This window comes from Oncorhynchus mykiss, chromosome 2, assembly GCF_013265735.2.
Source record: "Oncorhynchus mykiss isolate Arlee chromosome 2, USDA_OmykA_1.1, whole genome shotgun sequence".
In the NCBI taxonomy this organism is placed as follows: domain Eukaryota; kingdom Metazoa; phylum Chordata; class Actinopteri; order Salmoniformes; family Salmonidae; genus Oncorhynchus; species Oncorhynchus mykiss.
Window position 1 is genome coordinate 24473158 of NC_048566.1, and position 21487 is coordinate 24494644.

Here is a 21487-nt window from a genome sequence, read left to right on the forward strand (position 1 = left end):
TTCCATTTGTTTATAATGGATTTAATGGTGCTCTGTAGGATGTTCAAAGTTTCAGATTTTTTTTTTATAACCCAACCCTGATCTGTACTTCTCCACAACTTTGTCCCTGACCTGTTCGGAGAGCTCCTTGGTCTTCATGGTGCCACTTGGTGGTGTTGCAGACTCTGGGGCCTTTCAGAACAGGTGTGTATGTATAGAGATCACGTGACTGGTCATGTGACACTTTGATTGCACACAGGTGGACTTCATTAAATAATTATGTGACTTCTGAAGGTAATTGTTTGCACCAGATCTTATTTAGGGGCTTCATAGCAAAGGTGTGAATACATATGCACCACCAGTTTTCTGTATTTTTTGTTGTAGAATTTTTTTGAAACAAGCAATTTTTTTTTTCATTTCACTTTACCAATTTGGACTATTTTGTGTATGTCCATTACATGAAATCCAAATAAAAATTCATTTAAATTACAGGTTGTACTGCAACAAAATAGGAAAAATGCTAAGGGGGATGAATACTTTTGCGAGGCACTGTATATTGAAGATTTAAACAGAATGCCATAACTATTTTACACACAAGACTGCAGAACTAGGGTTGCAAAGCCACTGGTAATTTACCAAAGTTCCTGGAACATTCTGTAATTTTGGTAATTAACATGTAATCTATGGTAACATTGGTCATTTTATACTTGAATAACTTTTTTAAATGCTTTCATAGTATTATTATTATTTTCAATAAATTCTGCAACTCTTCCAACTTGATTGTCTTTCACAACTGCCACCAATTGGGTGCAAAAACATGAACGTTTATATTGAGGAAAATGTTTTACAGCTTGTCATTCTATTTTAATTTTTAAATCATGTTATCTTATCTATTTACATGTGATAAGGCCACACAGAGGGCCAGAGAGACCTGTGATAATCAGAAGTACCCAAAAAGGCCACTAGAAGTCCTGTGATTAAAATTCCAAAGAAACTTGAAATTACCCAAATTCTGGTAGTTTACTGGTAAACTTTGAAGGTTACCAGTAATATACCCTCCCATTGAAATTGTATTGGTCCCATCTAACATTTGGAGCTAGAAACAGAGCTGCCATGTCTATCGGAGCCACCTTGGTCACTACATGCAACCCTAGGCAGGACTGATGTAAAACTCTGTTTCAAGCTATAATGTGGGGATGGCAAAAAGTGGTGAATGAACAGTGCCTTTCAGATGCAAATGATGATGAGCATATGTAAATTGCATAGTACAGTGTGGGAGAACTTGCTCTCTCTCACACACACACACACACACTTTACTCTTTCAGCATAGTTGGCCTACTTCTCCTATAGAAATCCGAGATGACGCTTGTAGGCAATGTTATGGCGAAGTGTGCTAGCTAAGCTCATGTACAGAAACTCGTCATCAGGTCTTATTCGATCACGCCGACAGCTTAAAATGGTACGCAGCATCATCTGGATATTTGTGCAACAAAAGTTCAACATTCACCTTCTACCATTTCTGTCAAACCGTCTAAGCATACAGTTTGACTCATACGTTCGATAAATCCAACATATGCACCACACAGAACGCCCTGCAAATGCCTCTACAATGCAATGCTGCAAGGCAAACGCAGCGTTCCATTGGAAATGGATATAATTCTGGTGGACCAAAATGCAATGACGCAGTCGGTGTGATCGAGGTGTAACTGTCGTCTTGCGCTGAACTGCACATGTGCAGGCCGTCACGTCAAATGCACTCATTAGATATGTTGTTTTTGACAAAAAAGGAAATCTTGTCACTTTCATGAGGTTGGCGTAATAACATGTTCAACTACTTAAGACATTGGTTCAGATCTAGATTGTGTCTTTAGATTTTGAGAAAATGAACTAAGGAAGAATTGTTCACTTCTCATTGACTTCTCAAACACCAAACCCCATCCTGTTCTGCTTTGTCTGTTTCGCAAGCATTCCCGTAAGTCTCACAATGATGTGCCTCTGGGTTTAAAAACTGATTGAAAATCAGGAGGCTGGTGGGAGGACCTATAGAGGGACGGGCTCATTGTGAAATACAGTACATTGAACAAAGTCAAAGGTTGTTTCCATGTTCGAAACCATTCCATGTATTCCCAGTGGTGTGTATTCATGGATGCAAAGGAAAGCCAGGTTCCCCCCCAAAATTCCCCAAATCTCACCGGAGAACGCATCCGAGCGAGCTAAACAGCACTGTCTGTCTCTGTATGGGTAGGCCATCTATCTGATGCTGTCTGGTCCAAAAGAGTATGCAATTGATGGTGCCAGTAGCATTGAATGCAAGGCAAGCCTTTTGAATAAAATAATAGCCAATCAGTATAGAGCTCAACTGTGAGTGGTCCTGGCGCACACATAAAAAGTGTCAAGGGAAGCCCGTTTGGATTTGGCTTCACTCCAGTCACATTGCATCGAGAGCAAACATTGATCAAAACTCATTGTGCATCTCATTGTATTGTTGTCCTCTGGTGGCTAGCTAGCTATATAAAATTGTCCCTTTCCTAAATTAGCCATGGATGATAGGGATTTGGACTTGTGGTTTTAATTCATTCTCCGTACTGGCCAATGATTATAATGGCGATTCTGATCCAACCATAAATTCATACATTGTGCCCCTGGCCAGAGAGGATGGAAGTTCAATGTGTAGCTAGTTGTAGAAGGCTAATGTTAACTAGCTAACATTGCCCATAAAAGGAAATTAGGCTAGCGAGCAAGCATTTTAGCCAGGGTAGCCTAGGACATCAAAACATGAAAGTGTGTACTGTATGACAGAGTGAAAAACCGTTTCATCAACATGAGAGGAGGATGGCATTGGCGTTTCTCTACAAGTAGGGTGAGTCAACATGTTTCTTCTATTTGCACGAACGCGCAGCTTATGTTGATTGGACTAAATTGTTTTTGGTATCTTTTAGCTGTCACTGTATTAGACAAAGCAGAGGTGATTTGATAATGTTGAAGGTGAAAAGGTGCAGGTATAGTGGAGGCAGCTCATGTTTCCTATGCGACTTGCGGTAACTCACCATGGTTCTAAATCAATAGTTGTTTAGTGGTCCTAAAATGTCAGAATCAGTAACTTGCTTGACCATGCTGTAGGTCATGTAACGGATTGTTACATGCAATATGCTTTGTGGACTGCACCAGACAGAGGTTGAGACAGAGGTTGCTTTCTGGTTTTGTGATGAAACAAAGGTGTGGTTGAATTTATTTTGCCACTGTGTCTTCTTATTGTCTCGGCCTTAGGCATATATATCACAGTCGCAAGGCATATGAACTAACAGGTTATAGAGCACAGATTATAGAGCACAATGCAATTATCACGAAACAGGTTGTAATATGGCTTTTTATTCTGTCTTGGCTTCCCCAGTGATTTTACCCACGCACCGCTACTGTTTATTCCATTCCATCCATTAATGTGCCCGTCCTCCTATAGCTCCCCCACCAGCCTCCTCTGGTGGAAATGTCTAATTATTTTGTATAAAGGGATATGTGAAAGATATTTTCATAAACCTCAAGACATTTTTCCATAATAGCCTAACCATGGATAGGTGGATGTGGTTATCAGGTATCTGGGGCATGGAACACGAACAAGGAAGTAACGCAACATGTAAAACAGAGTGAGATGATTGGTATCAGTCACCTCAGTAGATGGAGAGCATTTCAGCCTCGGCTCTAACAACTCTCTCTTACTTAGAAACCTACAATGTTGTTTCTTGTGGTGATGGTGTCATTTCACCTGGTGAAACAAAGTGACACATGCTCCTCTTTACCACGACTGAGCCTGGATGGAGACTACATTGTGGGGGGACTATTCCAGCTGCATGAGAAGTATGGAGGGACTGGTCCAGCGACTGACACTGAAAACAGAAAACCTGAGGTGCTTCAATGTCATAGGTAAGGCCAAGTCTGCTTTCACCACTGGGGGAAAAAAAAATACTGTAAATGTCAAACCTTTTTTGTTGCCCACATGGACAGTAAAACTATGCAACCTTCTACATCCCAGGTTTAAATTTTCCTCAGCAAGCTACCAGCAGATTCAAGTCATGAGGTTTGCTATTGAAGAGATCAACAACTCCACATTGCTGTTGCCTGGTGTCAGCCTGGGCTATGAGATTTTTGACTACTGCTCTGACTTGCTCAGTTATGGGGCTGCTCTGGAATTTCTGACCCAAAAGGGAAGAGGAGCCATCCCCGTGTGGAACGGTACAAACTACAGACCTAAAGTCATCTCAGTCACTGGCCCGTTTGGAAGCAGCCAAACCATCAGTGTCGCCCCTCTGTACATGTCTGAGATGATTCCAATGGTAAGTAGTATTTTATGGCACAATATAACCTCATGATGGTGCTATTTATACAGTAGCTGCCTTGTGTTTGTACTCTTCAGGAATGGTTCTGTAGAACACTGCAAAATAAATGTACCTACACTGTAATGCTTGTTCAAATAAGACAATCCTTGTTCTCACCAAAGCATTATCGTTTTGTGTTTTACTTCAACAGGTGACTCATGGGGCAACAAGTGTCCAACTGAGCTCAAAAAACAGATTTCCCTCCTTTTTCCGAACTATTCCCAGCGACAAATATCAGGTGGAGTCTATAGTCCGTATACTCCAACAATTTAACTGGAACTGGGTGGCTTTCATCGGTGGTGACAATGACTACAGCAGAGATGCCTTGACAGTTTTTCAGGATAAGATTAGACCAGCTAACATCTGTTTGGCGTACCAAGACACCATTCCCCAAAACCAATCCTTAATAGGGCGTCTATTCAACAACATAGCCATGTTCAATGTCCAGGTTATTGTAGTCTTTGCCAATGTGGAGTTTGTCATTCCTTTCATCCAAAAGGCCATAGATCTCAGAGTGAAGGAGAAGATATGGATCGCTAGTGAGACATGGTCCATGAACCAAGAGTTGATCAAGAAGAGTCAGATTGAGAGGATAGGGACGGTCTTAGGTGTCACTGTACAGAGGCACAAGGACCTGAGAGGATTTGATGAGTTCATTAACAACACAGTAAAATCCAGACATGAGAATGCATGCACTGACATGGACTTGAAGGAAAGATGTGGTCAGATTTGCTCTGACTGCAACTCCACCAGTGCCCAGACAATTATTGGGGAGGACCCGACATACAGCTTTGTCATCTACTCTGCAGTGTATGCTGTGGCTCATGCACTCCACAATGTTTTGCGGTGTGGGACGGGGAACTGTGCCAACTCAGAAATCATTGCTTATCCTTACATGGTAAGTGAGCTGCATCTCCTATAACATGAAGCCTTATGGTCAACCACATCACCAAAAATATGATTATTAATTGACATTATCTTTTATTTGACCATTTTGTGTTGCATTCCCAGGTCACTGAGGCACTAAAACAGGTCAAATTCAAATTGGACAATCAAAGTATAGAGTTTGATGAGAACGGGGACCCACCGGCTCATTACGACATTGTACACTGGGACTGCAAAAATAAAACATGTTCTAATGTGGACATTGGCTCATACCTTACCAACCCCACACCAAGCTTCCATATTAATGAAACTCTCATACATTGGTTTGAGGGCACAGAGGTTTGTACTACATTGTTCAAAAACATGCAAGTATACATTATACACCATCAAAACACTGCGTGGTATTCAAAGGATTGATAACTGATGCTGGTCTTTTCCACAGTGATATTTTAAGCTGTTCCTACTTCTTGCAGGCTCCAGTTCTGCAGTGTTCTAGTGAGTGTAAATCTGGCTCCAGAAGAGTTCAAACTGGCTTCCACACCTGCTGTTTTGAGTGTGAGATCTGCTCTGATGGAAAGTACATCAACCACACAGGTACTGAGCAACATGACTTTCTGTTTTTGCCTGGAGTTTTTCCTGGACAGGTCAAGAGGTCAGAAAGAACACCTATGATAAGAATGATTGTTATCTGTACACATATTACAATCTGTCACCCAGACGTTCTCTTCCCTTCCTCTCCCAAACAGCCGATCCCTACAGCTGCATAGCATGCCAAAAGGATGAGTGGGCCAGGAATGGCAGTACCTCATGCACTAAGCGCTCTATAGAGTATCTGCATTCTGATGCTTCGTTGGCCATTTTTCTGATGTTCCAGGCCAGCTCCATCATCCTCATCTCAATGGCCATCTTGGTTCTGTTCCTTTGTAAGAATGACACCCCTGTGGTAAAGTCAGCCGGTGGGAGGCTCTGCTTCTTCATGTTGTGTTGCTTGTCCATGTCCTCCATCAGCGTCTTCCTCTACATCGGCAAACCCACAGAGGCCATCTGCACCTTACGCAATTCTGTGTTTGTAGTCTTCTATGTGGCCTGCCTGTCCTGTCTCGCTGTTCGCTCCTTCCAGATTGTCTGTATCTTCAAAATGGCCGCCAAACTGCCCAAAGCGTATGATTTCTGGGTCAAGCATGGTGGTCAGTGGATCACTATTATCACAACCACTGTCATAATGCTGTTTCTGTGCATTTTGTGGATAGCCATTGAAGGACCCAAGCCCAATCAGATAACATTGTATAGCGAGGTAATTTTGGATTGCACATATGGAGTCATCCCCATCTTTTATGTGATAGTACTGTTTGCCGTTTTGCTGGGTATTGCATGCTTTAGTTTTGCCTACATGGGAACTGACCTGCCCAAAAACTACAACGAGGGTAAATCTATCACTTTCAGCTTGCTTATCTTCTTCATCTCTTGGGTCATCTCTCTGACGGTGCACCTGTCTACCAAAGGAAAGCACACACTCTCCGTCAATCCTTTCTCTGTGCTGTGCAGTCTGTATGGTATACTCTTTGGTTACTTCTTCCCTAAATGCTATATCATTATCATTACACCTGAGCGTAATACAGCAGCCTATTTTCAAACTGCAATCCAGAGTTACACACTTCAACCTAGATAATGTACATATGTTGAGACATATTGTTGTGTGGCACTAGAACTGCCAGTTAGTTCTGTGATGTTTCTTTTCAGTCAATATCTATATTTTTTAATCCCATACTGTTTTCCTCCATAAAAGCATTTGAATTGTTTTCCGATTAATAAAACACTTTCTAAATGATTGTTTGTGTCCAATCAGATGAGACTATGTTAAAAACAAGTAATAGCGAGTATCAAGTGCATTTATTATCCAAAATCCTTTCAAAGTTCACACTTTCACTCTACAAGAGTACAAAACTACTCTGCATTGTAGCAGGGATTCACCATATTAAAACAGGATGAACATAATGACTGAAATAAGTATTATGAAATATTATGGCATGCTCTATGAAGTGCTTAAAATAAGCTGTTGAAGTTTGACAAGGCTGTACAACAAGCTGGGTGTAAACTAACAGCACCATGCCTGTAATTGTTTTCTCATCTTGTTTGGAAATTCTTTACATGAAGTTAGAGATGAGTACAGAGGCTAAGTAACACTAAAGTCCAACTGAATAACTGAGGACTCTGTGATAAACACAATAAAGGCTGATTTAGTTCCATAGAGCCTTCCCTATGGTCAGTTAGTTTCCTTGATTGGAGGCAGAGTTCTGACGTCTTTACGAGTTTTTCTGAGGGACCTTGATTGTTACCTGAGGTAAAGAATAAAATATGTTTTGAAGCTTTGACATGAACACATTTTGTGAACATAGATACAGCTGCTTGTGAGATGTTGCTGTTTATTACGTGTGGCAACAGCGTCTATACATTTACGTATGTGGCCTGAACATTTTCTCCTACAGTATTGTGGTAGTGATGGGGTCCTTACCGTTTTCACTTCAGTGTAGTTGTCCAGGCCATACTCTCCCAGCTCACGACCGTTACCAGAATATTTGTAGCCACCGAAGGGGGCTTGTGCTCCAAACACATTATAGCAGTTAATCCTTAGGAGAAAGAAATGGACAAACCACATACACAATTATCGTATTATAATGGGCCAACTTCTGGACCTTTATACAACGGAAAGAAATTGATAATTTGATAGACATAATGTAAAATAAAGTAAGCTAGAAAATCAGCGTACCAGACAGTGCCAGCGCGAATTCCGCTAGAGATGTAGTGGGCCTTGTCGATGTCTTTGGTGAAGACAGCAGCTGCCAGGCCGTACTTTGTGTCGTTGGCTCTCTCAACCACCTCCTCCAGAGTCTTAAACTTCAGGATCTGCATCACCGGCCCAAAGATCTGAACACAGACAAAGGCAGTGTTATAGAGGATAAATTAATTTAAAGAATCTAATCAAAAGAGATCTGTTCTCTGAAGAGAACATGTTACACATGTACGAGCTTGTCTGGCTACTTTCCTTAGAGCTAGAATACTTCATTGAAACAAAAGTGTTCCCTCGCCACAGTTTAGCTAAAAAGCTAAGGGATGGAAAAAAATGTAACCACTCAAATTCATAGACAGTGCTATGGATGCAAGAACTGACCATCCATGATATCCCATGTATAGTTTTAACCATGTTTTGAGGCTATACATTGTTTGTTTACATTTGTTGTTTACAAAAACTGGAGTAAAACAAGCTTATATTGTAGGTTCTGTTGGGGTATGGACTAAGCTCATGAGGCATTTATACGTTTAATTAATGGGTATACAGTTCAATTCGGGAAGTTTACATACACTTAGGTTGGAGACATTAAAACAAATTTTTCAACCACTCAACACATTTCTTGTTAACAAACTATAGTTTTGGCAAGTTGGTAAGGACATCTACTTTGTGCATGACACAAGTAATTTTCCCAACAATTGTTTCTTCATATTATTTAATTTATAATTCACTGTATCACAATTCCAGTGGGTCAGAAGTTTACATACACTAAGTTGACTGTGCCTTTAAACAGCTTGGAAAATTCCAGAAAATGATGGCTTTAGAGGCTTCTGATAAGCTAATTGACATCATTTGAGTCAATTGGAGGTGTACCTGTGGATGTATTTCAAGGCCTACCTTCAAACTCAGTGCCTCTTCGCTTGACATCATGGGAAAATCAAAAGAAATCAGAAAAACAATTGTAGACCTCCACAAGTTTGGTTCATCCTTGGGAGCAATTTCCAAATGCCTGAAGGAACCACGTTCATCTGTACAAACAATAGTATGCGAGTATAAACAACATGGGACTATGCAGCTGTCATACTGCTCAGGAAGGAGATGCGTTCTGTGTCCTAGAGATGACTGTACTTTTGTGTGAAAAGTGAAAATCAATCCCAGAACAACAGCAAAGGACCTTGTGAAGATGCTGGAGGAAACAGGTACAAAAGTATCTATATCCACAGTAAAACGAGTTCTATATCAACATAAACCTGAAAGGCCACTCAGCAAGGAAGAAGCCACTGCTCCAAAACCGCCATAAAAAAAGCCAGACTCCGGTTTGTAACTGCACATGGGGACAAAGATCGTACTTTTTGGAAAAATGTCCTCCGGTCTGATGAAACAAAAATAGAACTGGTCATAATGACCATCGTTATGTTTGGCCAAAGTGACCATCATTATGTTTGGAGGAAAAAGGGGGAGGCTTGCAAGCCGAAGAAGAACACCATCCAAACCGTGAAGCACGGGGGTGGCAGCGTCATGTTGTGGTGGTGCTTTGCTGCAGGAGGGACTGGTGCACTTCACAAAATAGAGATGGCAGCATGAGGGAGGAAAATTATGTGGATATATTCAAGCAACATCTCAAGACATCAGTCAGGAAGTTAAAGCTTGGTCGCAAATGGGTCTTCCAAATGGACAATGACCCCAAGCATACTTCCAAAGTTGTGGCAAAATGGCTTAAGGACAACAAAGTCAAGGTATTGGAATGGCCATCACAAAGCCCTGACCTCAATCCCATAGAACATTTGTGGGCAGAACTGAAAAAGCGAGTGCGAGCAAGGAGGCCTACAAACCTGACTCAGTTACACCAGCTCTGTCATGAAGTAGGGGCCAAAAGTCACCCAATTTATTGTGGGAAGCTTGTGGAAGACTACCCGAAACGTTTGACCCAAGTTAAACCATTTAAAGACAATGCTACCAAATACTAATTGAGTGTATGTAAACTTCTGACCCACTGGGAATGTGATGAAAGAAAATAAAAGCTGAAATAATTCTCTACTATTATTCTGACATTTCACATTCTTAAAATAAATTGGTGATCCTAACTGACCAAAGACAGGGATTTTTAACTAGTATTAAATATCAGGAATTGTGAAGAACTGAGTTTAAATGTATTTGGCTAAGGTGTATGTAAACTTCCGACTTCAACTGTATATCATTAATTTACAAGTTCTAAAATGAATGTAGCAACTAAGGATTCTAGCTTCAGAATAGCCACACAAATATACTTTAGACAACCAAAATATACAGGCTTTTCTTTCCATTTTCATGCCAAGGCAGCCCCAGGAGCCAAAATGGTGAATCTTGACAGAGTGAGTTGTTAATAATGACAATGCCATGCTGTACCTCCTCACGGGCGATGGTCATGCCGTCCTGGACATCTCCAAAGATGGTTGGTTGGATGAAGTAGCCACGGTCTGCAGCCACTCCTCCCCCGCACATCAGCTTGGCCCCCTCACGCTTCCCACTGCTGATGTAGCCCAGAATCTTCTTGAACTGTTCCTCATCCACCTAGATAGGGAACCGTTTTACAGTGCTCGTAAGTGGGTGCCTTATTAATGTGTTATTGAGAGAGCTATAAACCAAACCAGACTACATGTGCTTGTGTATATGTATGCATGCATGCAAGAATGTATGCATACTCTACTCGTCTGGGCGTGTCTTCAACTCCTACTCTACTCGTCTGGGCGTGTGCACCATGCAGTATTTCTAACCTGCGGTCCCTGCTCAGTCTTCATGTTGAAGGGGTCTCCCACCACCCTGCTCTTGGCCCGCTCCACACTGCGCTCCATAAACTCATCATAGATGGTGTCCTGCACGTATGTACGGGAGCCGGCACAGCAGCACTGGCCCTGGTTAAAGAACAGGGCAAAGTGGGACTGTTCCACCGCCTCCGCCACTGCAGAAAGAGAGAGAGAACACAGTCATACATAGCCAATATGTTTCCACTTGACGTTTTGCAGCATTGGCCTCCATGAAATTGACACCTGGCCTTGGGGTGAGTAGCTGCCAGAAGTGTTGTGGAATCCAATGGGCTGCTTTAGCATTAGCTAGCCTAGCATGCTGACGAAAAAGGCAGTTTAAAAAACTAGCAGTATTTCAATCTTCTCGGTTTTCCATGTCGGATAATGGGATAATTAGGAGTACTGTGACATCTTCCATCCCTGGACTGAGGTATGTTTTCTAGCCCTATCCTGCATTTGTCACTGCGGTGCAAAAATTATAGCTGAGCAAAGTTTCGACTTGAAGCGGAAGGTGTATAACCTCAAGTCAAAACATATCAGCTAAGTCAGACACAGCAATCGCAATCAAACAAATAAAGACACACAGGCAAACATGCACACGCCTTAGTAGATTTCAGAGGAGGCTGGTGGGAGGTACTATAGGAGGACGGGCTCATTGTAATGCTGGAATGAAGGAGGCTGGTGGGAGGTACTATAGGAAGACGGGCTCATTGTAATGCTGGAATGAAGGAGGCTGGTGGGAGGTACTATAGGAGGACAGGCTCATTGTAATGCTGGAATGAAGAAGGCTGGTGGGAGGTACTATAGGAGGACGGGCTCATTGTAATGCTGGAATGAAGGAGGCTGGTGGGAGGTACTATAGGAGGACAGGCTCATTGTAATGCTGGAATGAAGAAGGCTGGTGGGAGGTACTATAGGAGGACGGGCTCATTGTAATGCTGGAATGAAGGAGGCTGGTGGGAGGTACTATAGGAGGACGGGCTCATTGTAATGCTGGAATGAAGGAGGCTGGTGGGAGGTACTATAGGAGGACAGGCTCATTGTAATGCTGGAATGAAGGAGGCTGGTGGGAGGTACTATAGGAGGACGGGCTCATTGTAATGCTGGAATGAAGGAGGCTGGTGGGAGGTACTATAGGAAGACGGGCTCATTGTAATGCTGGAATGAAGGAGGCTGGTGGGAGGTACTATAGGAGGACAGGCTCATTGTAATGCTGGAATGAAGGAGGCTGGTGGGAGGTACTATAGGAGGACGGGCTCATTGTAATGCTGGAATGAAGGAGGCTGGTGGGAGGTACTATAGGAGGACAGGCTCATTGTAATGCTGGAATGAAGGAGGCTGGTGGGAGGTACTATAGGAGGACGGGCTCATTGTAATGCTGGAATGAAGGAGGCTGGTGGGAGGTACTATAGGAGGACGGGCTCATTGTAATGCTGGAATGAAGGAGGCTGGTGGGAGGTACTATAGGAGGACAGGCTCATTGTAATGCTGGAATGAAGAAGGCTGGTGGGAGGTACTATAGGAAGACAGGCTCATTGTAATGTTGGAATGAAGAAGGCTGGTGGGAGGTACTATAGGAGGACAGGCTCATTGTAATGTTGGAATGAAGAAGGCTGGTGGGAGGTACTATAGGAGGACAGGCTCATTGTAATGCTGGAATGAAGAAGGCTGGTGGGAGGTACTATAGGAGGACAGGCTCATTGTAATGTTGGAATGAAGAAGGCTGGTGGGAGGTACTATAGGAGGACAGGCTCATTGTAATGCTGGAATGAAGGAGGCTGGTGGGAGGTACTATAGGAGGACGGGCTCATTGTAATGCTGGAATGAAGGAGGCTGGTGGGAGGTACTATAGGAGGACGGGCTCATTGTAATGCTGGAATGAAGGAGGCTGGTGGGAGGTACTATAGGAGGACAGGCTCATTGTAATGCTGGAATGAAGAAGGCTGGTGGGAGGTACTATAGGAAGACAGGCTCATTGTAATGCTGGAATGAAGAAGGCTGGTGGGAGGTACTATAGGAGGACAGGCTCATTGTAATGCTGGAATGAAGAAGGCTGGTGGGAGGTACTATAGGAGGACAGGCTCATTGTAATGCTGGAATGAAGGAGGCTGGTGGGAGGTACTATAGGAGGACGGGCTCATTGTAATGCTGGAATGAAGGAGGCTGGTGGGAGGTACTATAGGAGGACAGGCTCATTGTAATGCTGGAATGAAGGAGGCTGGTGGGAGGTACTATAGGAGGACGGGCTCATTGTAATGCTGGAATGGAATAAACAGAACGGTATCAAACACGTCAAACATATGGAAACCACGTTTGACTCCGTTCCATTGATTCCATTACAGTCATTACAATGAGCCTGTACTCCTATAACTCATCCCCCCAGCCTCCTGTGGTAGATGTCCTTTGTTGTAAAAGTAGCAGCTGCCTGCTGCAATTGGTACTTCATAAATAAAACGGACACCACACTTTGCTTAAGATATTGCTAAATAATTTGTAGCAGCCTATCCAAATGAAGTGTTCCCATTTTTGACATATTTCTAACTGGATGCCCATCCCAAAAGTAAAGTCGCCTTGAGCCGTACTCACTGTTGGCATCAGACATGATTATGTTGGGGCTCTTTCCTCCCAGCTCCAGAGTGACCTTCTTCAGGTTGCTGGAGCCAGATGCCTGCTGGATCAGGTGACCTACCTGGACACATAGAGCATGGAGCTGCTTAGACAGTACAGGATTCATTCTCATACACACACTAATACACCAAAACACATTGGCCCTTTGAAAGCAGTGACTCAGTTCTTTGAGATGCCTGAGGTATGGGCGGTCTGTCTTACCTCAGTAGATCCTGTGAAAGCCACCTTATCCACATCCATGTGGGAGGCGATGGCAGAACCAGCAGATGGACCCATACCAGGCAGGATGTTCACCACACCTGGAGGGAAACCAACCTGAGAGGAGAGGGAGAGAGGAGATAGAGAGAGAGAGCTTAAGGAATGTGGTAAGGAGGGTGTGTGTGTGTGTGTGTGTGTGTGTGTGTGTGTGTATTAGTGTACCAACCTCCTTGATGAGACTGGCCACATACAGGGCAGTGAGGGGGGTCTGCTCAGCCACCTTCATCACCACAGTGTTGCCTGTAGCCAGAGCTGGCCCCAGCTTCCATGCCTGCATCAGCAGAGGGAAGTTCCACTGAGGGAAGATAGAGGAAGACAGTGAACGGTAGAGTGAAGACAGACCATGTCAAACGTGTGCAAAGTACACAGACATAAATCCATGCAGGCACTCAACACATTAAAGTCCAGGCTGCCACTATATTTATACAACACAGCCTTGCAGCTCTACCAGGTTTGGAGGCAGGGTGTCGCCTTAAATTACATATTGGAGAAAGTATATTGAGAATGTTGCTTAAGATTCATCAAGGGAGGTCCATCTCTAACCCCTGAACAGCTTAAGATTCATCAAGGTCCATCGCTAACCCCTGAACAGTTCCTTCACTCACCGGGATGATCTGGCCACACACACCGATGGGCTCATGACGGGTGTAGCAGAAGAAGTCTCCATCGATGGGAATGGTCTTCCCCTCCCACTTATCTGCCCAGCCCGCACAGTACCTGTGCACACACAGACAGTAAACACTTGGACTCAAGAATCCTCAAAAAATATTACACCTTTCAGATACATCAAAAGGGATTTGGGAGGTGTACTCACTACATTCCATATTCAGTAAGTACCAGGACACTAGACTCAGTAGGGCTACCAAGTATCAATGTTTATTATGAAATAGATCTGCAGCAACTATAGTTTTAGATATCAAGAGTAGAAGGAAATGTGTATTTTTTCTAAGAAGGAAACTGTAAATGAGTCTATTTCCAATCCATTAAAAGGTAAACAAGCAGACAGTAGATTGAGATAGTGATTGGATCCACAGTGAGTATACAGTAAGCAGTCTAGGTCAGGGTGCTGTGTGCCAGCCAATCAAATAAGGGAGGTTTGGCAGTCTGCAGTCACATTCTTTTAAGAACTAATTCACAGTCAGTCTCACCCTCTTTCTCCCCCTCTCTTTCCCACCATTCTGTCTCTGCTTCGCCCTACAACTTCACACATACTTGAAATGTAACATAAACATTCAGCCATATAGCATAACGCCACATTTGGCACTTAAGATTCATGACAACTCATACATTTTGGATTGCAGAAAGTAATAATAATAATAATGTATTACATTTGTAAAGCCCTTTTCAATATACAGAATAATATCAAAGTGCATAAAATAAAAATAGAATGTTAGAAGGCAACTGACACAAAGAACACAGCTGACACTACAAGGGACAAGGTCACCAAGGAGCACAGCTATCAACAGAAGGCCTTCCTAAAGAGAAAGGTTTTTAGGCCTGTTTTAAAGGAGCCCAGAGTCTGTGGTGCCTTCAGCTGATCCGGAAGGGGCCTTCCAGAGGCTGGGGGCAGTCAAGCTGAAAGCCTGATCCCCCAAGGATAAAATGCATGCGTGCATTTCACTGCTCTCACACATACACACTGCAATGTATATTACTGTGACTGACCTGAGGCACTTGACCACCATGGGCACGTCCACACTGTAGGATACGGCATAGGGCTTCCCATTGTCCAGGGTCTCCAGTTCCTATGGCAAAATAAGGTCAAAGTGTCAACAGAGTTCCGCCATGGCCTAACTGATGAAGTTTGATTGAGGACAGATAGTACCAAGGCTGTATTCTGTATTACGTAACATTGTCAAACAAAGGTGTCATTGTACACGGATGATTCATGTTTTCTTTTAAGTCCACAATTTGGATCCCTCCACAGCCTCAGAGGATCTAGATAGCAGCATCATTAAATAGTAGCCGCAAAACACCAGTCTCAACATCAACAGTGAAGAGGCGACTCCGGGATGCTGGCCTTCTAGGCAGAGTTGCAAAGAAAAAGCCATATCTCAGACTGGCCATTAAAAATAAAATATTAAGATGGGCAAAAGAACACAGACACTGGACAGAGGAACAGCATTCTGGAGTCACCTCTTAACTGTTGACGTTGAGACTGGTGTTTTGCGGGTACTATTTAATGAAGCTGCCAGTTGAGGACTTGTGAGGCGTCTGTTTCTCAAACTAGACACTCTAATGTACTTGTCATCTTGCTCAGTTGTGCACCGGGGCCTCCCACTCCTCTTTCTATTCTGGTTAGTGCTAGTTTGTGCTGTTCTGTGAAAGGAGTAGTACACAGCGTTGTACGAGATCTTCAATTTCTTGGCAATTTCTAGCATAGAATAGCCTTCATTTCTAAGAACAAGAATAGACTGACAAGTTTCAGAAGAAAGTTCTTTGTTTCTGACCATTTTGAGCCTGTAATCGAACCCACAAATGCTGATGCTCCAGATACTCAACTAGTCTAAAGAAGGCCAGTTTCATTTCTCCTTTAAATCAGCACAGCAGTTTTCAGCTGTGCTAACATAATTACAAGAGGGTTTTCAAATGACATTTAGCCTTTTAAAATGATAAACTTGGATTAGCTAACACAACGTGCCATTAGAACACAGGAGTGATGGTTGCTGATAATGGGCCTCTGTATGCCTAAGTAGATCATCCATTTAAAAAAAAATCAGCCGTTTCCAGCTACAATAGTCATTTACAACATTAGCAATGTCTACACTGTATTTCTGATCAATTTGATGTTATTTTAATGGACAAAAACAAAAACATTTCTAAGTGACCCCAAACTTTTGAACGTTAGTGTGTGTGTGTGTATATATATATATATATATGTTGTTTTTTACAAAAAAATATATGGGGGATTGGATACAATGCAGACAATTACATTGCTGGAAGCCATCTGCAATAATAAAGCTGATCTACCCCCTAAGAAATGTTAATTTAAAAAATGGCAATACCTTCCTAGAAAGAGCTAATAGATATCCAGTGTTGTACACAGAAGCATACAGTATGTATTTAGAGGTAGGCTCTGTAACATGCTGCTAATGGGCTAAACAGATGTTTTACTATAACATTGTCATATCAAATTACAGGGACTATTTACTGCTACAGGGTGTTAATCAGTTCAGAGTCCAGTTACACCAGTAACCCTCACTTTAGTTAGGTCACATTAGAATCCAAAGCAAGACAAAACCCGGGGAATTCATTGGCTCATCGCCAACAGAGTGAATCAAAGATTATGGTCGTCCACGCACCATTTATTTGTCTTGGCAAATGGGAACAAAAGGGTATATGTGGTCAACGTAACACACACACGACAAAACGTATCTAGATACAACATTTACAGCCACATACAGTTCATGTTGAAGACATCGGACTGAACTTACTTAAACAGATTGGCCAGTCTTACAAGTACTGATGAGTCACTGGCTTGGCTCTGGACATAATCCCTCTCAAATACACACCATATCCATATTTAACATGTAGGTAGAGCCGGTTCAGTGGACAGAATCATTGCTATTTCCAGTCCTGATGGACCTTGCACCCCTGATAAGCCAATCTGACAGTAGTTAATCAAGTCCAATCTAAATACTGTACTAACAATCCTACTCTCTTGTAATACACCACACACACACTAAGAAGCTTGTTTCTCTCTCCAAGAACCAATCCCTTGCGTAAACAAAAGGAAATCTGATTTTAGCAGGGCCTCATTTACCAGGCAAAGTAGGGCAGCTTCCTATGCTGAAGCTGTTCATTCTTCTATCAAAACAAGCCCAGAGAAAACCCTTTCACGACTATAGCCACTATTACTTTCACCAAACAACACCAACAAATATGTTTTGTGTATGTCTAGTAAGAGCAGCACTAAGGAATTATTTTACTCCACTTCCTCAGCGGTTTCTCAGTGTTGATCATGTGACCTAGCCGTGACCCTGCGTCTCTATCTCTGCCATGTGACTTCAGCGTGGGAGCTGCTCAGGTCAGCAACCTGTGGAATACAGGACTAACAGTGACTCTGCAAAATATGGCACTGCTGTTTTACAAGCCAAATAAATCTATCTGAACATACTTTTTTTGAAGATAATATTTCTGAGTAAAACGTTTCCAACACTGGAAGGTAACATTTGTCATCAGACAAAGCACTGTGCCACACAAGTAAACTCTAATACAACCCAAACAACTGCTTTCTTTGGCATGGGTGCCAGACCAGGAATGTTGTGCATCTAATTAGCCGCTCATAACACCACTTCAGGTTAATCATTTCCATTGACCAGCAGTAATGGGACGGCGTCACTGACCGCTAGGTAGGCTGTGTCCCTCTCGATTGCGTCTGCCAGCCGGCTCAGGAGCAGCCCGCGGTCCGACGCGTCCATGCGTCGCCATGGTGACCCAAACCGGAAGGCCTCCCTGGCAGCCTTCACAGCCTTGTCCACATCTGCCTAGAAAGAGGGAGAAGGAGGCCACCGATGGAAAACAGAGGGAGATGAAAAGACAAGCAAACCAAATCAGAAATATTAGATTATATAATTAAAAAAATGGAAAACAGAAAGGAAAACAATGCACACTGCTGCAAGATTGTGCTCTAATTACACCTGTTGTTACAGTTAACTTTTTCCATGTTTATTTTACCCTCTCGTCCTCCTACCACACCTAATTGTCATGTTTCTGCTTCAGGCAACTTGTTGTTGTCTTAGCATGCCAAGGATGTAGTGTTGTTGAATACAGAAACAAATGCCTGTTCAAATGCTTTGAAAAATGCCATCTTCCTTCCTCCATTGAGATAGTCATTATGACTGAATAGGTCCAAGCTATGTAGGCTAGTGGAACACCTGCTTTCACCTATCCAATTATATTAGATCAGTGATTACTCCAAGGAATCGAGAATGTAAGTCTTGTAATTAGACAGAACAGGGCCAGGTTTCAAGGCAGTTCCAGCCACTGACCTTGTCTGCCTCAGCCACCTGACAGATGACCTCTCCTGTGGCTGGGTTGATGGTGGGGAAGGACCTCTTGCTGATGGCATCCTGCCACTCGTTATTGATGAACAGCTGTAATGAGACAGAGGAGCTTTGATTAGGCTCTATGTTTAGATTACATATGTTATCACAACTCTTTGATCCAATAGACTGAAAATAAATTGGGAGCCAGTATAAACACTATTGTCCAGTTGCATCCCATTACGTCCCTTCAGTTTTTATTTGTGCAGTACTGTAAGACACTGTCTCTGACCTAATATTACAATGGTTTAGAAGTCTCTTTATACATTTCTACAAAACAATTCAACAGAAACACATGCATGTGCAAAAATGATAATAGCTACTCAACAGGTCATTCAACAGGTCAATGCTTATCGCTTACCTTGTTATAATGGACTTCGGGCTGTGCGCTTGGAACCGGGATGGCGGCCGCCGAATACTGACAATTGGAAATGCCAGAGATCCGAGGAAAAGTTCGGGATAACACAACTCGAAGCATGGTTCTTCTTCAACACAAATGTGTTTGTCAACCAGGGAGAGCGGAGAGCGGGCTTTCACAAAGTATTGTACAGTGAAGTCGATCGTCATCTGTCACCCGCCCCCAAGAGCATGCGCAGTAGAGCCTTCCTTAGATTACTTTTTCAAAGTGAAATGTAGGCTATAGCGCCTGCATCAATACCGTTCAAGTTCATAAAGAGGGAAACAGTGGGGTAAAACATAACATAAATGAAATAAAAATAGCAAATCAGACGTCAAAAACACATTTTGTTACAATATTTCACTTCATCTTTGCAACAGCCTCCCCAACATCCAACATAATGGAGAGTAAACTATTAAGGGAAACATTAACAAAGCAATATTGTAAATGAGGGCACATTTTCAACACAAGAAACCATGAGCAAAAACAAGCAGACAGGTTATATGCACACCCTCATTCCCAGTGGTGTAAAGTACTTAAGTAGTCTAGGAGTGTGCCCATGGCTATCCATAAATGTAAAAAATATTGTGCTGTCTGGTTTGCTTAATATAAGGAATTTGTAATTATTTATACTTTTTCTTTAACTTTTGATACTTAAGTATATTTTAGAAATTACATTTCCTTGTGTATACTTAAGTACTGTATATTTAAAACCAAATACCTTTATGATTTTACTCAGGTAGAATTTTAGGGTGATCATGCAACTATGGGCACTACCATGTCCTCTGGTCAATTTTAGGGATTTTATCAAAATAAAACAAATACTTGTATGTTAAGTTCACACTGGAATCACCCCATCATTTTTTAAACATCTCTCTATCAAGTATTCTAGCTACTTTTCAGATGCATTTTATGCTTCAATTTCACTATTTTGCCCTTGTCCCTGACCCAGACTTTTAAGCTTCTACTATGTCTTTCTATGAGAAAACATTAATAATTACACATTATATAATGTTATGTACTACAGAAAGAGTAAATTAAATAAAATCTATATTAATATTTGTGAGTATGCCCTTTATATTGTTTGTTTTTACACAAAATAGACCTGTCCTTTAGGAGTGGTGTCATTTCCACCACTGAGGACAAATTCCTCATTAATAACGTTTTTTCAAGAGAATGTTAATTTAGTTACCATGGAAACATATTGTGACACTGAACCACATGGCTGCAGTGGACAGTTGTTCCAGATGTGATGTCCAGAAGTTGAAGAAAAATCGAGGTAAATATTGCTTGTGCAGAGAATATTTTAATTGTCAGTCATTTCCAAACAGGCTTTAATTTCTTTAATTTGTTATTCTTTAATTTGATATTTTATGTATTTAGTGTAAATGACATGCTAGCTGTAATACTAACCAAAGCATGCTAAGCAGTCTGTTAATTTCCCCCAGAAACTGTAGAAGTGTAATTTCCATCACAGTCATTTCCAAACTTAAGTGTGGTGAAAATTACAGAAAGTGGTGGAAATGAGACAAATCCATTATCTTATTCGTTTTTACTTTACTTTTACATTTTTTACTTTAGGCTTATTTAATCATGTTTGAAATTATTTTAATCTAGAAAATGCTCCAAGGGGTGCACAAGTTGAAAATGAAGTAGTATTTGTCTTTATTTTTAGAAGATGCCACATAAAACAGCACAGAGGTCACAGACATAGAAAGAAAAAAAAAATGATCCTATAAGATACCAGGGACATCTGCAAAAAGACAGGGAGATACTGGAGAAAAAAAAGAGAAGGGAGAAGTGAAATCTATCTCTGAGTTTACAAAGCGAGAACAAAGAAACAAGAGAAGGCAATGGAAATGTAACCAATGGAATAGAAGACAGACTTTAAAGAGAACAGTTGCAATGGATACCTACCTATCAGGCAACACACCACCTCAGTCACCAGATGACTTGCAGCCAGAACATGAGGCTAACATACCTGCCCCTAACTCACCTGCCCTGATACCCCTTCCTCATGGTCTGCAACAGGAATGAGAAGTTGAATACTTGCTGGAAGGAAAAAGGTTGGAAGAGGTCGCTCAAAAGCATACAGAGATCTTAGTATGACAAATGTCAAACTTGATAATGCTTTACGGAAAGCTGAGAAATGCAAAAAAAGTATGATCGACTGATGAACAAAATGGAGAGACACGATTTCCCAAAGATAAAACAGAAAATGAAGGGAACTCAGAAGAACTTGAGAATGATTTTTTTGTTTCAAAATACCATCCTTGTAGAGTTAACACAAAAGTATTAAAAAAAAGTGCAGTGCCAAGGTCAAACAAGTGGCTTCAACAATGCTCATGGGCAAC

At 42.0% G+C, this 21487-nt stretch overlaps 2 protein-coding genes across 4 annotated transcripts; one reads left to right on the forward strand and one right to left on the reverse strand.

The window, feature by feature from the left end:
• Window positions 1–3132: 3132 nt before the first annotated feature.
• Window positions 3133–7006, forward strand: LOC110538847 (taste receptor type 1 member 1-like). Of its 2 annotated transcripts, XR_002475836.2 has the most exons (5): window positions 3133–3897; window positions 4007–4307; window positions 4501–5247; window positions 5361–5828; window positions 5981–7006. XR_002475836.2 is itself a non-coding variant. In XM_021625831.2 (4 exons), exons 1-4 carry the CDS (start codon window positions 3707–3709, stop codon window positions 5649–5651), a joined length of 1530 nt encoding a protein of 509 aa, XP_021481506.2. In that variant the 5' UTR covers window positions 3133–3706; the 3' UTR covers window positions 5652–7006. The 2 variants fall into 2 exon arrangements, 1 of the variants encoding a protein (XP_021481506.2); XM_021625831.2 differs by having other exon boundaries at window positions 5361–7006.
• Window positions 7007–7107: 101 nt separating this feature from the next.
• On the reverse strand, window positions 7108–19325 carry LOC110538859 (aldehyde dehydrogenase, mitochondrial-like). Of its 2 annotated transcripts, XR_005035966.1 has the most exons (14): window positions 19098–19325; window positions 18683–18787; window positions 18038–18178; window positions 15357–15436; window positions 14297–14408; window positions 13858–13986; window positions 13635–13748; window positions 13392–13494; window positions 10776–10960; window positions 10408–10572; window positions 8002–8159; window positions 7747–7861; window positions 7423–7570; window positions 7108–7214 (listed from the first exon to the last, which is right to left on the reverse strand). XR_005035966.1 is itself a non-coding variant. In XM_036943239.1 (13 exons), exons 1-13 carry the CDS (start codon window positions 19212–19214, stop codon window positions 7538–7540), a joined length of 1557 nt encoding a protein of 518 aa, XP_036799134.1. In that variant the 5' UTR covers window positions 19215–19325; the 3' UTR covers window positions 7108–7537. The 2 variants fall into 2 exon arrangements, 1 of the variants encoding a protein (XP_036799134.1); XM_036943239.1 differs by having other exon boundaries at window positions 7108–7570.
• Window positions 19326–21487: the final 2162 nt, after the last annotated feature.